The 14,479-nt window shown below is 58.3% G+C and overlaps 1 protein-coding gene across 3 annotated transcripts in view; it reads left to right on the top strand.

The window, feature by feature from the left end:
• The window catches only part of RGS3 (regulator of G protein signaling 3), a 59,784-nt gene that overhangs the window by 27,491 nt on the left and 17,814 nt on the right, over positions 1-14,479 (top strand). For all 3 annotated transcript variants that reach the window (XM_084219735.1, XM_084219734.1, XM_084219736.1), the window contains one exon: positions 7,095-7,217. In XM_084219735.1, coding sequence (XP_084075861.1) covers positions 7,095-7,217 — 123 coding nt within the window. The remainder of the gene's footprint in view (positions 1-7,094; positions 7,218-14,479) is intronic.

Genomic DNA, 14,479 nt, shown 5'->3' with positions numbered 1-14,479 from the left:
TCCCCATTCCCTGCAGGACACACATACCTCATGGGATGTGTACAAGCTGTCAGAAGGGAATGTTTGCTGCCTGCTGGGAATGGGCAGCCTCACAGGGAGCTGTGTGGAGCTGTGAGTGTGCTCCAGGGCTGCATTCACACCCTTCCCTCTCCGGAAATATCCTGCTGAGAGGAAACTGCAGGTCAGGGGTTTAATGCATTGTTGCAAGTGTTTGATTCCAGCCCAACATATTCAGACCAAATCGACTTAAAACCAAACAGCTCAGTAAGTTTTTCCTTTGAAAAGCACTGGCAGATTTGATCTTTTTTTTTCCTCTGGAAGTTTTCATCTGCAGACACAGGAGTTTGTCTTGGGAAACAGAAAATCCTTCCAGCAGCAACTCCTTGTGCTGCTGTGGTGAGCACTTGTCCACAGCTGAGCAAGTTGATGCTGTGAATCTGTGCCTGAGCTGGCTTTGCCTTGGATATGCCCATCCTGCAGAGGAGAGCCTCTGGACAAGTGCCAGAGAAATGCCACTGTCCCCCACCTTGCCCCATCAGAGAATCCCAGACTGGTTTGGGTTGGGAGGGACTTTAAAGATCATCTTGTCCCAGCCCTGCCATGGCCAGGGATGGCACTCACTGGGACAGGGCTTGGGATCCAGGGGCAGCCACAGCTGCTCTGGGCAGCCTGGCTCTGTGTGGGCACATCCCTGCTCCTGCTCCTGCTCCTGCTCCTGCTCCTGCTCCTGCTCCTGCTCCTGCTCCTGCTCCCACCTTCAGCTGCTGCCCAGGGAATGCTTTGGACAAATGGATCCCAGAATGCTGTAGCCTGTGTAATGTGCCTCACTCCATCCATGGCCCTGCTCATTCCACAGCAGCATTCATTCCCCAAGGTGTTCTCTGCTCACTGAGTGCCCTTTGGGATGTGGCATTGTCCCAAAGGGAGGAGCCAGGGAAAGCCCGAGTTCTATCTCCAAACAGCAAATCTGAATGCTGGGAAAAGCAATTTACTGATGGCACAGAGGACGAGTCTCAGGGACACTCTGGCAGATTTGATACACCTGGGTAATTCTGGAGCTGGCTGTTCTGGACACATCATCAGCAGAGTTTGCAAGGAGCATTTTGGGCACTGCCTTGGCAGACCTAGAGGGCACTTGGGCAGATGGTTTGGTGATAGGGAAGAGGGCAAAAGCGCAGGGCTGGGGGTGAAGTCAAAGCCAGGTGCCCAAGTGAACAGCTGAGGGGAATTTGTTTAGTGAGAGGGGAGTGGAGATGAGCCTTTGTCTGGGAAAGGACTGTGTGCTCTGCTGGAATTGTATCTCCATTTCCTCTCATTCACAAGAGGACAAGAGATGGTGCTTGTCAGGCTTGTGGCTGTAATGAGTCTGATGGGCTCGTTCTGCTCCGGGGGAAGATCCCCTGGGCTGTGGGGAGGAGGCACTGCAGGCAAGGCTGCGGGGCTGGGATCAGTCCCAGGACTTGGGGTAGAGACAGCCTGGAGACTCCTTGCTCTCACCACTTCTGTGACATGAACCTTGTGAGAGAACAGAACTGTGTGCCCCTGCTCCCAGTCCTGTTCAGTTCACTCCCTGTGCTCCAGCCATTCTGCTGCTGGTGGCCAGGGATGTTACCCAATGAAAAATCCTCTCCTGCTCTCTGGCATTGTCTTGTTTCCTCCATGGCTCATTTCTGGGATGCTGGAGAGGTTCCCCGAGCCTTGAGTCACCCCTGAGAGCTGGACACTGAGCCCCTCTGCCATGTCACACTCAGAGCAGCAGCTTAACTCTTTCCTGAACTGAGCTTTCCATTTCCCCCCTCCACAGGCCATCAGGTCCCAGCCCCTGCATTTCTCTGGGTGGTGCTGAGCAGTCCAGGCTGCAGCTGCAGGGAGACAGCATTAGAGCAATGCCAGCCTTGGGAGAAGCCCCTCTGGAGCATGCTGTGACATGAGCCCAGGGGCAGATTGCCCCAGATGCTGAGGTGCTCCAGAACTGCCCAACTCAGCATCCCCATGGCAGCCCCAGGTTCCAGTGGCAATGTCCCCCTGGCCCAGCCGTCTCCTGGGATGTCCCTGGAGCTGGAACACCCATGGCAGTGGCTCTGGAGCTGCTGGCCAGGCTGCTGCTCTGTGCAGACAGACCCTGGGCTTCCCCTCCTTGGCCTGGGGGCTTTCCCTGGGTCAGATGTTGGGTGACACCAGTGGCAGAAGCCCCAGGCTGGCACGACCCAGTGCCTGGGCACAGGGCAGCTCCTGGGCACTGCCAGCTCCCAGCTCAGGGCTCTTCTGAGAGCAGGGAGTGCTCATGTCCCAGCTGGAGGAGCAGATAAGCAGGGACACTCTGCTCTCCTGGTTTTGTGCATTTTTACACAGCTCAGCCTGACCCTGAGTGTTGAGATAACCAAAAAATGTGGGGTTTTTTTCCCCCCAGCTTTAATTTTGGGGTCACATTTCCCAGATGTTGGCAAAAAGAAGAGTTGATATGGTGCAGTTACAGTGCTAGAGAGATTTTAAAAAGGCCCAGGCAGCATGGGGTGAGGATTTCAGAGGGCCCTGAGGCTGTGTGCACAGGCTGAGCTCTCTGCTCATGAGGCTGTGCCAGGGAAGAGGGCATGGAAAGCTCTGGGGCTGTGCTGGCCCTGGGTGGCTGAGCTTGGTGCTGCTGGGGCCACTCAGCTCTGAGTTGTTGTCTTGTTCCCTGAGAGGAAAGGATGCCTGCAGAGCAGGAGGTGCTGCTCTGTTTGCCAGAGCTGTGTTTGCAGTGTGAGCTCCGTGCCTGGCTCCTCTCAGGGATTCCTGGGAAAGCTTTTACCTGATGAGCCGCTTAAAGACAACTGCCTGGCCTGGGAAAACAGCCCTGTGTCCTCACTGGCTGCTCCACCAGGGGTGGAAAAGGTTCTTCAATGTGATTTTCCTCCTGGAAGTTTAACAGAGAACCAGAGAATAACAGAATGGTTTGGGCTGGAAGGGACCTCAGAGCTCATCCTGTTCCAGCCCTGCCATGGCCAGGATGCCACTCCCTGGATCAGGTTGTTCAGGTCCAGTCCAACCTGGCCTTGAACACTCCCAGGGATGTGGCATCCACACCCTCTGGGCATCCCCCAGGCTGTGCCATCATCAGTGCTCCCAAAAACAGGGCCCAGAGCAGAGCCATGCAGAGATTGCTGTGTCCTGCCAGTGTTATCTCCATGCACATCCAGCACCTTTTGGGCATGCCAGCTCTAGCAGGGCCCCTGCTGTTAGTGCCAGGGTTTGTATTTTGGGCATCACCAGTGAGCCCAGCAGTCCAAAACCCACAGGAGGAGCCCCTGGTGCCCCCAGTCCCCCAGCAGGGAAAAAACAGAACTTTCTCAGCAGCCCTTGGTTGGTGGTGCATGAAGTCAGCAGGCAGCAGTGCCCGTGTTTTGTGCACAGGATATTCCCAGGGCTGGCTGTTTCTCCCTGGGAAGGTTTGCTCTGTGATTTGGAGCCATTGTAGTCTGGAGCAGTTTCCGAGGTACTTCCCCTCTGGGATCTCTGCTGCCTTTGGCCAGGGCCCAGCAGCCGAGCCTTGGAGGCCAGGGGCTGCCAGGGCTGGGCTGGGAGCCTGTCCCCAAAGCACCCTGCCACCAGCCCTGGGGACAGGAGCCCGGGGAAGGAGCACCAGTGCATCCCTGCATCTGTGGGAGGAGATTGCCCAGAGCAGCTGGGGCTGCCCCTGGATCCCTGGCAGTGCCCAAGGCCAGGCTGGACAGGGCTGGGAGCAGCCTGGGACAGTGGGAGGTGTCCCTGCCATGGCAGGGGTGGCACTGGATGGGCTTTAGGGCCCCTTGCACCTCAAACCAGTCTGTGATTCTGTGACATGTCCCCTCCCTCCCACCCTGGGAATGTGTCCCTCACACAGCCAGGAGAGACAGTGGTGACAGAACAGCCCTGGGCTCTGCTGGGCACTGAGCTCAGGGCACCAGAGGTGTCAGACTGAGTCTGGCTCCTCATTCCTGTGGTGTCTCAGCTTTGCAGTGTCACACTGAGCCCTGTGTGTGCTGGCCCTCACAGAGGGGTGGCTGCAGTCAGGAGCTCGGTGTGGGGGGTCTGGGGGCTCCTCCTGTGATGCTGCCATTCTCTGGGGGCTCCTCTCATGATTTATGGGCTCCAGAATGCACAGTCCCTCCTTGTGTGGTGCCTGCTGGGCTGGGCAGGAGCTCTGCATGGCCAGAGCCCTCCCCTGGCTGCCGTGGGGCTGGGTCCCAGCCTGGGGGAGCAGTTCCCATGGAGCAGAAGGAACTTTTCCTGCAGATCATCCTTGGCTGTAGCAGGGCCTGCTTGGGGCTGGTGCTGGCTTGGGCATTCTCTGCAATCCCTGCTGTGTCCTGCTGCTCTCCCTCGGGCATGGGGGGCTGGTGGGGACTGCCCTGGCCCAGCACACAGCACCTGCAATAGCGTGTTTGTCACTGGGGGCAGTGGCAGAAAGCCACTGGCAGCCACTTCAGTCACTCACTGCCTTTATCTGGTGGCAAAGGCCCCCTTCACACCATCTGCATCCTCCTTTCCCAGCCCTGGAGATTAAACCCTGTTTTCTCTCTGTAAATATTGGCAGGCCAGCAGCAGCCTCCCTGAAGGAAAACAATCAGGGGAGGCTGTTCCCAGCTCGCAGGGCAGTGTGTGCAGGCACAGCTCCCTGACCCTCCCCAGCCTCCCCTGGGTGGGCAGCTCAGGGCCCAGCGTGGAGCACGAGTTTTATCCCAAATGACACCCAGCCCTTCACCTGGCTGCATCCCAAAGGGCTTTGCCTGGGTTTGGAGGCAGCTGTGGGTGCTCAGGCCCTGCAGGTTGAGCTTTCCCCGTTACTGGTGAAAGTTTTTGGGAGAGCAGGTTAATGAGAGAGGGAAAAGCAGAGATCTTTCCTTGGGAAATGTACACTGGAGAGGTTAAATGTCTCTGTTGTGGTTGTAAGAAATGTGCACGTTGGATAAATGCAGTTTTGGCTGTTCATGTGCCCCCTCAGCCCTGCCCACAATACCTGGCACACACTTTGGGCTGGTTGCCCTTGCCTGAGTTCTGGAGCAGAGGGAAATCTGCTCTCCTGGCTGTGCCACTCCTGGGTGGCCGAGGTCAGGGAGCTGAGGGGGAGCAGGGGGAGCAGGGGGGCACTTTGCTGTCAGCAGGCAGCAGGAGCTGAGCACGGCTGTCTGCTAAATTCAATCAAAGAGATGGGCTGTAATTGAATCAGGGAGGGGCTCGGGGCAGGGCTAGGTGAGCTCTGTCTGTCACAGCCAGGGGACTGAGCTGTCCTTGGAACTGCTTTGAGCTCCAGGGGAGCCCCAGGAGCCTGGCAGCACTTACAGCCTCAGGGTGGGCTCCTCACAGCTGCCCCAGGGCTCTGCTGAGTCCCTGCTTTGTTCTCTTCTGACCACAGGTGTGGGGCAGGGAAGTGCCAGCCTGGATTCCATCCCAGCAAAGGGTGGGGAATGACTTCCTAGGGATGAGTGGGTGTCACAGTGGTGCAGCCTGGTGACCTGCTGGTGTGGGACTGGGAGAGACTGGGACATCCAGAATGGGAAAAACTCACTAGGAGACTCCAGGGATGCTCTGAGCATCACTGCCACCCAGGATCTGGGGGCAAGGGGGAGCCCCACCACTTCTGTCTCTGAATCCCAAACCTCTGCTCATTCTGATTGTGCTCAGGAAGCCTGAGAGGGAATTTTCAGTGTTAAAACCTGTAGGAATAAGCATAAGAAAGCTCAAACTTTCTCCTTCATGGAAGTCTCCTTGCAGGGGCAAAGGACTGAGCCAGGGCCCTCTTTCCCAGGAGGTGATGTGGGAGCTTGGTTTATTTACCACTTCAGGGGATTTTGGATGGAACATGAATGAATTCCCATCCAATGCAAACAGTGATTTAAATGGTGTGACTAAAGAGCATTTCCCCTTCTGGCTGTGTTATGTCTCTGGAGTCACAAAGCTGCAGGTTCTCTCTGACCTTTCTGGGAAAAACCAGCTACTGGGGACCTGCCCTTCTGGAAGGAAATTCTGGGGGGAAAGAAAAGGTCTTTTTTATGGCCCTTAGTGAACGACTCTTTTTCCTTTCTTTGCAGTCTGTCCTAAAGTTGTACTTTGATTTTTTTTTTCTTTTCCCCTCTGGCCACTTAAGGGGACGATCCAACCTTGGGCATTTCTGGACCCTTTTTAAAGTGAGACATGCAAAATCCCAGCAGGCAGCAGATGTTATAATGCTTAATTTTTAGCATGAGGGATAAGCAGTTGAAGGGCTGGGAGACAGCTGCTGAGGGGACTTGGTCAGAAAGTTCCTTAAGTGAGTGAGATTTGGCCCAAAGAAAACCTGTCCAAGAGGAACAGAAGGGCACAAGAGGAGGTGGGCTCAGCTGGGATGACTTCTTATCATTTATCTTAATTCCTTCCTTGCTGTATGTTGCTAACAGACAGTGTGTGACCAGAGCTGGAGCTTCATCACCAAATTCATCCTGGTGAGGAGCAGCGCAGGGAGGCTGGAGTTTATCTCCACATTCATCCTGGTGTTCAGTGGGGAGCAGGACAGCGAGGCTGCTGTGAAGTTTATCCCTAAATTCTGTTCCTGGTGTTCAGTGGGGAGCAGGACAGAGAGGCTGCTGTGAAGTTCATCCCTAAATTCTGCTCCTGGTGTTCAGTGAGGAGCAGGACAGAGAGGCTGCTGTGAAGTTCATCCCTAAATTCTGCTCCTGGTGTTCAGTGGGGAGCAGGACAGCGAGGCTGCTCTGGAGCTTCCCCGAGCTCTTCCTCCCAGCCCCACCCAGCCCAAAGGCTCTCGTTCTCACCAGTTCATGCTCTGGTGCCTCATTAATGTTTGCATATGGCAAAGAGCAATTTCCCCCCTCGGTTTCCACTGCAGTGGCACCGGGTGCAGGACTGCCTGTGCTCTGCCTGTGCTGCTCCACTCCAGCTCCCCTGCAGCGCTCTCCCTGTCTCTGGAGGGAGCTGATCTCCAGTCTCCTTGCCTCTCCTGTGCCCAGGGTGCAGGACAGGGGCGAGAGCTGTGCCCTGCTGTGCCGTGGTGTGTGGGGACAGAGGAGTTTGCGAAGCCCGGCAGGGCCTGCGACACACAGCTAATGACCTTCTCCCTGCCTGTGTTTCCTTTACGTCAGAAGTCGGAGTGCTTATTAAGTTTGGAGGCTTACTCCCAGGAGCAGAAGAAGAGGATCTGCTGGTGTCTGGCTGAGAACATCACCAAGCAGCAACATCCGGCAGCGGCTCCTACGGAGAGCAAGGTAAGAGAGCCGCAGGAGCTGGGAATTCCTGCCTGGAGCACGGCAGGCTCTGCCTCTGGGGGGCTTTGCTCAGGGATGCTCCTGCCAGGAGGGTGTGCAGGAGGCTGTTTGTTTGCCAGGTGAGCAGTGAGTTTGTGTTCAGGCACTGCTGCGTCTGCAGCTTCCTGCCCTGCCTGGGGAGCAGTGGCCGTGTTTGCACCTGCTGGCTGGAGCTGAGGCAGGCTGGGCTGACGCCTCCCAGCATCTGCATTTGGATATTTGGACAGCTGAGGCTCCACAACCCCGTGGCCAGCCTGCTCTGGGAGCTCGCCTCTGGGGCAGGAAGGAAAGGAGAGGGAGAGGTTCAAGCTGTGATCTCTGGGTGCTGATGGAAAGGCTGAGGTGATGGGAGCGGTGGGGCAGAGATTTGCCCCTTCTGTGCGCTTGGGTGGGCTCAGGTGTTTGATCCTGACCCCACAGATGTCTTCAAAGCACAGAGGGCTCGTTTGGGGAGTGCTGTTTTTCATGCCCAGCACTTTTCCCGCACTGAGGAGCTCCAGCCTGGCCCGGGAGCGCTGTCTCAGCAGTTCTGGCAGAGAAATGTGTGTGTGCAGGGCTCTGAGGCTCTGCCTGCCCTCTGTGGCTGTAGTGAACACCCTCACCCACCTCCTCTGGGGCTGGGGCTGCCCCACGGAGCTGTGTGGGACACTGGCAGTCTCTGCTGGGTCATGTTGTGTCTGGGGGCTGGGTCTGGATTGCTGGAGAGTGACACTGCTCTGGGAGAAGAGAAACCCCTGGAGAGTGACACTGCTCTGGGAGAAGAGAAACCCCTGGAGAGTGACCCTGAACCCCTGGAGAGTGACACTGCTCTGGGAGAAGAGAAACCCCTGGAGAGTGACACTGCTCTGGGAGAAGAGAAGCCCCTGTGCTGGGTGTTTGAGGAGCTTTAAGTGCTGCAGATGGGGATTTTGGGGGTAAAATGCCCGGATCCCCCCCTTGGCTGGTGCAGGGTGGTGGAGCAGCTCCTGTCCCGTGTGGGTGGCTGTCCCCGTGTGGGTGGCTGTCCCCGTGTGGGTGGCTGTCCCCGTGTGGGTGGCTGTCCCCTGCCGGCACAGGCGGGTGGCTCGTCCCGGGAGCCGCGGTGCAGCCGGGCCGGCGCTGCCCAGCCCCGAGCCGGGAGCTGCGGCTCCGCAGCCTCCCAAAGTGGGTCAGCACAAACAGCTCCGCAGGAGACACAGCCTCCGGATTCCTTTTCCTGCACGTTTCAGGCGGACTAAAATAGCAACAGCAGCGCACAAAGCCTGAGAACCTCGTTACCAACCCAACCTCCCGCTCTGCGGGCGGCCCCGGGCAGCTGATTCACACAGGTGACGGCTCGGCCACCTCCTCTGCCCCTGGGGCACCCGGCTGGCACAGCCCGGGCACGGGGCCCTGCTGGAGTCCTCGGCTCTGTGCTGGATGGGGGGGATCCGGCCACGGGCTGGGGATCATCCGGGGTGGAGCTGTGCAGGGACATTTCCAACCTGAGCCTCTCACACGGGTCCTACAAAGGGGATCTTGGTGGGGCTCCGTCCTGGCAGGAGCTCTGGGCTGTTGGGGCTTTAGGGGATGGTGCTGTTTGCCCTCCCCAGCCCAGGCTGTTCATGGCAGGGTGTGGGGCTGTGCTCAGAGCAAAGCCCTGGAGCATCTGCTCCCTGAGCTGTGGAAGGAGCCTGGCCACTGGACAGGTGAAAAAATGCTCACATCTCTTTCAGAGGCTTTTCTGTGCCTCAGTAGCCAAGAGGGTGTTCTTTGGCTGCTGTGGAGAGCCATCATGGGCCCTACAAAGTCGTGACAAAGGAGGTTTATCTTGGCTTGCCAAAGCTGATGGAAATCCCACTGGTGGGGTGTGGGGCCAGGAGGGAGAAAAGGAATATGACAGCAGCTGCCAGGCACTGTAAATTGAGTTCATAGCACCACTACCATCCCAGCAAGGTGTAAAGTGCCCAGGATGCAATTTTAAAGCAAATCTGGTGTGAAATGCAAGGAGCAGCGTGGGGAAGGAGCTCCTGAGGGGACAGGGGAGGGTGCTTGGGGCAGGGTGGGCACACAGGGCTGGGCTGGAGCCTGACCTGGGAGAGCTGCAGCTGGGGCTGTGTCCAGGCTGGTTTGTCAGGACAGACTTCTCTGGGGATGCCAGAGCAGTGGGAGGCAGGAGCTGAGAAAATCAGCTGCTTCTTGCAAGGGAGAACTGATCCATTAGCTGGGTGTACCAGTCATTTGATACTAGGGCTATTTAGGGAAAAAACCCAGTGTCTGTGCTCTGTGAACAGACAAATTAAGCTGGAAATATCAGCCTGGCCAGGAATCTGATTTGCAAAGCCTTCAAAACTGCTCCAGCTCAGCAAGAGGCAGCTCGTTTTGCTGTGCCCACAGTCTGGCCAAGGGGATGTGGGCTTTGCTGTGGGCTGGGAACAAAGGGCCAGCACAGCCTCGGTGCCAGCAGAGCTGTGCCATGTGCCACCTGTGTGCTGGAGCCAGGAAAAGGGACACTGCCCGAGCACAGAGCAGCTCCTCAGGAGCCTGCATGGCTGCCACCAGTGGCAACCTTCAAGCTCTGCAGAGATCAGACAGATTTGGGGCTTTGGGGTGGTACCTCCTGTTTTTCAAGGCCCCCCTGAGCTCTGCCTGGGTAGGGCAGCACTAAGGGCAGGAAGGTCCCTGTGGCTCAGGGACAGGCTCTGCAGAGCTGTCACTGCCTCTGGCAGTGCCCCTGGCAGTGTCCCCAGGGAGGATGGTGTCACCCAGGAGGATGAGCCCTGCAGGGGCTGTGTTGGCACTGCTGGTTTTGGAGCAAAGCTGTTGATTTCTGGGGGACTTGAGCAAATGCAGCATCTGCTTCTGGAGATGGAGGAAGAGACATGCATGAGGGATGCAGCTGTGACAGTCCAGCCCTGCTCCCAGTGGGCTTTTCCTGCCAGAGTCAGTGCAGGAGGAGCTCTGGGGACAGCGTGGCTGTCGTTGTAGTCCAGCTCTCTGTCCCCAGTGTGCAGGAGATGTGGTGCAAGTGGGGCTCTGCTGCCACTGTAGGACTTGGCTGAGCTCCCCTGAGTTGCAAACCCACCCAGGCAGCTGCAGCAGCTCCCAGGAATTGCCCTGTGGGTATTTTCTCCATCTGCAGAGCCTTCCCCCTCTCCCCAGGTCTGCTCTGGGATGCTGCCCCCTGCCCTGTGACTGTACTGAGCAAGTCCCTGTAAAACACATCCCCAGCCTGGAGCAGCTTCCCCGCCGGGGCTGTGTGCAGGAGCCACAGCCAGGGCAGTGTGATTGCAGAGGAGCAGCTTTGTGCTTTAACTGAGCTAACCCTGCTCGGGCGCTGACCGTCAGCGCCGGGCTCCCCTCACATTGCTGCACCAGCTGGGGAGATTCAGCCTGGCTGAAGAGAGGGCAGGTGCAGAGCAGGGGCAGGGCAGGCTGTGGGGCTGGGGCTGCTCCAGCTGCTTTGGCTGCCAGGGAAAAGCTCCACGCACAGCACAGCCCCCTGTGTGTAAGGGACCTGCTGCCACCGTCTGATTCTCACTGCTTGTTTCTTTGTGTCTTCCACACTCAGAACGGCTGATTACTCTTCCCTTCTGGCTCCGTGACCTGAGATTGCCTCGGAGACGATGGCTGGCTGTATCTGAAAGATGCAGATTATCCTTAAGCTAAATAATTACGGACACTCGGTGGCGTGGACTTTGGGAGTCCAGGACGGGTGCTCCCCTTGTTTCCCGAGGGAGGTGGTGGATGCTCAGCGCTTTCCCAGCCCTGCCTGGGAGCAGGCGTGGATGACCCGGCCCCTCCTGGCAGCGCTGGCTCCGGTGCTGGGAATGAGCGGCCGGGGGGACCGGCCCCTTCCTGGCCGTGCCTCTGCTCAGGAAGGGCAGGGCTGTTTCTCTCACTTATTTACAACGTGCTTGACAAGTGCGAGTAAATGAGCTGTCAGCAAAAGCAAACAGTGTGTGATGGAGGGCTGATTGAAACCAGGGCCGGTGGGGCGGGAGGGCTCCGGGGCTGCGGGGACGGCGCTGCTCCCCCGGCACCTGCAGCTGCTTCAGCGGGGGCCGCCCCTCTCCTGTCCCATTCCCTGCCTCCTCCTCCTCGTCCCGAGCACCCCGGGCACCCACCCTGCTGTCCCCCCACAATCCCTGCTCCTTGGTGCCCCCCCTGCCCCAGCAAATCCCTTCTCCTTGCCCTTGGGCATCTCCCGGGCCCTCCTTGCACCAGGCTCTGGGGGGGCTGTGACAAGCACTTGGGGACAAGTGTGGGCACCCCATTCCTCCCTGTGTCTCTGAGCAGGTGCTTCACTCACAGCAGTTCAGACAGAGTGTGATCAGCTCTTTGATGGGGAAGGAGGGGAGGATTTTGTACCTTCTGATTTTATTTCTGGCCAAAATCTTCCCATTTTGGGCTGGGGTCCTGCTGCCCCATCGGTGCCATCTGCTCCAGGGGGGTTCTGCTCATCTGCTGCTGTGGGGCAGGACATGGCCAGGGGTGCAGGAAACCTGGAGCTTCACCAGAGCCTTTCCTGCCACATACCAACACGAGAGGCTGGCCAAGGCTGAGCACATCACAGCAGCACCTGGAGGCCAACCTGAACCTGGCCATACCCTCTGAGCACCTACTGGGCTGTCAGGGGGCTCAGAGAGGGGAGAAATCTTGAGGGTGATTCTGCCCCAGTGAGGGTGCACACCCCTGGATGTGCAGCCAGGTCACAAAACCAAACAAAGTCTTGTTCCACTGTTCCACACCAGGGAGCACAGCCCAGCTCCTGCCCTGGACTGGGGAAACTCATTGCTGAGGACAGCCAAAGGCTCCATGGATCTGTGAGGCTGTGGGACCAGAGATGCTCTTCCTCTCTAAGTCAGGTTCCAGTGCAGCTCTGTCCACTTAAAAATCTGGAGGAAGCTGTCCCTCCTCGAACAGAGTCATGGAGCTACAGGCTGGTTTGGGTTGGAAGGAATCTTTAAAATCCAGCTTTACCCCCCTGCCACGGGCAGGGACACCTTCCACTGTCTCAGGTTGCTCCAAGCCCTGTCCAACCTGACCTTAGATGCTTCCAGGGAACCAGGGATCCTTAGACACTTCCAGGAGCAGCCACGGCTTCTCTGGGCACTCTGTGCCAGGGCCTCTGCACTTCTACAGTAAAGAATTGTTTCCTAATATCTGACCCAACCCTGCCTTCCTTCAGCTAAAGGCCATTCCCTTTGTCCTGTCACTTCAGGCCCTTGTCCAAAGTCCCTCTCCAGCTCTCCTGGAACCCCGTTAAACACTGGAAGGGGCTCTAAGTTCTCCCCAGAACCTTCTCTTCTCCAGGCTGAGCAGCTGCACATCAGTTGGCTTCCAGCCTCCATTGCAAGGACACGTCCCAAGGCCCCAGGGAGCTGGGGTGTGCCTGTGGGGCTGGATGGGATGCTGGGCTGGGCTGCTGATCTGTTTAACACCTCCCCTGAGCCCTGGTCACTGAGCCCTGGTCACTGAGCCCTGGTCACTGAACCCTGGCTCCCCTGGCCTCGCTGCCCAGCCTGAGGCTCCTGGTGCTGTTCCTGGTGGCACCGAGGGGCCCCGAGTGCCCGAGGCAGGGCCAGGAGGAGTGGAGCAGATGGAGTGGAGCCACAGCTCCCCGGGGATGTTGGTTTGCTTGGCTGGGCTCCTCGGCCATGAGCAGAGCAGAGCTGTTCCAGCGGTTCCCGTTCCTCGGGCAGGGCTCTCCCGGCCAGCCCGCACCCCTCACCTCAGGGTCAGCCGGCAGGAGCAGCTGCCAGCGCTTCCATCATGGCCAGAGGCGGTGTTACACCCTGGAAGAGCTGCTCCTGCCGATCCCAGAGGGGCTGGGAGGAGGAAAGCGCTGGCAGCAGCGGCGCCGGCAGCGCGGGGGGATGCGCGGGCTGAGATCATTGGCACGGGGTGGGCTGAGTGCTCTGAGCCAGCGCTGCTGTGATTTAATGAGGGTGCTGCAAGTGCTTCCTTGCAGCCTGCTAGGCTGAAGCCCTGCTCTTCTGTGCCCAAACACCTCCTGCCTGTGCCCAAACACCTCCTGCCTGGGGTGGCTGCTCCTTCTCTTCCCCCCGGGCACGGCAGGGGACTGTGAGCGTGTGGCTGGGCAGCCTCTGAAGTCAAGTCCAAGTAACTCCATGCAAAAGTTACCCAAACCCTGATACCTCTGCAGAGTTAAAGGATCCATTCAAAATTCCAGGGGGCTTTGCGTGGTGATGCCCAGAGTGGCGTGGGACTGGTAGGAACAGCTTCATCTGTGTCAGGCTTGGTGTCCTGCCCTGAACGAGCACCTTCCTGATGCAGCAGCAGGGCAAGACCTGCCAGCACCCCTGCAGGAGGGCTGTGTGTGCCTTTGGAGCCACCAGTGCTGGGTTTGGGACCATTTGGGACCATTCCTCCCTCCTGTGTGTGGCTCTGGCCATGGCCCAGCTGGAGGCAGTCACAGCAGAGCTGCTCTGCCAGGTCCTCTCCTCCCAGTGGATGTTTCCTTCCAGTGGTCCCTGCTGGCAGCAGGAACAGCTTCCAGCACCAGCCTCGTGGTCCTGTGCAGGTGATGCTGGGGTGAGTCCTTCCCAATGGATCTGCAGTGGCTGAATGCATCAGGCTCTGGTTGTCACCTCCCTCATCCTGCCCAGGGGACAGAGCTCTGCCCTGCCCATGGAGCTGCAGATTCCCCTGCTGAGCAGCACTGAAGGGAAAGGGTTCTGTGGGCTGACTGGCAGTGACAGGATCTGCTCTTTCCTCCCCCTTTCCCACCACTCTGGATTTTTACTGCCAGGGATATTTATGACCCAGACATCATCTCACAGCTCCGGGTCCCCTGGCACCTGCCCTGCAGTGATGAGGCTGCAGGCAGCAGCTGGAGCCTGCCTCAGGAGCTGCATCCCCCTCACAATGGGCACAGAGCAGTGGGTGTGGGCAGGCTGGGGTGGTGGCTGAGTCATTCCTCACTGAGAGGGGCTGGGGACTGTCCCTGGTGTCTCAGGGACATCCAGGTACCCCCAGTGTGGTGACACCCTGTGTCCCACAGACCTGCAGCCAGCCCGGTGGCCTCAGAGAGGGAACAGGCACAACCCCCCCAGGTCCAGCTCCATTCAGCAGTGCAGGCAGGATGGGAGCTGGGCACAGCTGTGGGGGTGGCTGTGCCAAGTCACTGCTGTCCATGGTGACCACGTGTAGCTGAGCTCAGCTCTGTGTCCAGTGAGACCAGGGAGCTTCCACAATTCCTGTGCCACTGCAAAGCTGTGGCTACCTGTGAGGCAGAGGAG

This window comes from Fringilla coelebs (genome assembly GCF_963513975.1).
Source record: "Fringilla coelebs genome assembly, chromosome: 21".
Taxonomy (NCBI): Eukaryota; Metazoa; Chordata; class Aves; order Passeriformes; family Fringillidae; genus Fringilla; species Fringilla coelebs.
The sequence above is the reverse complement of the archived record's forward strand: the minus strand, read 5'-3'. Positions and strand labels throughout refer to the sequence as shown.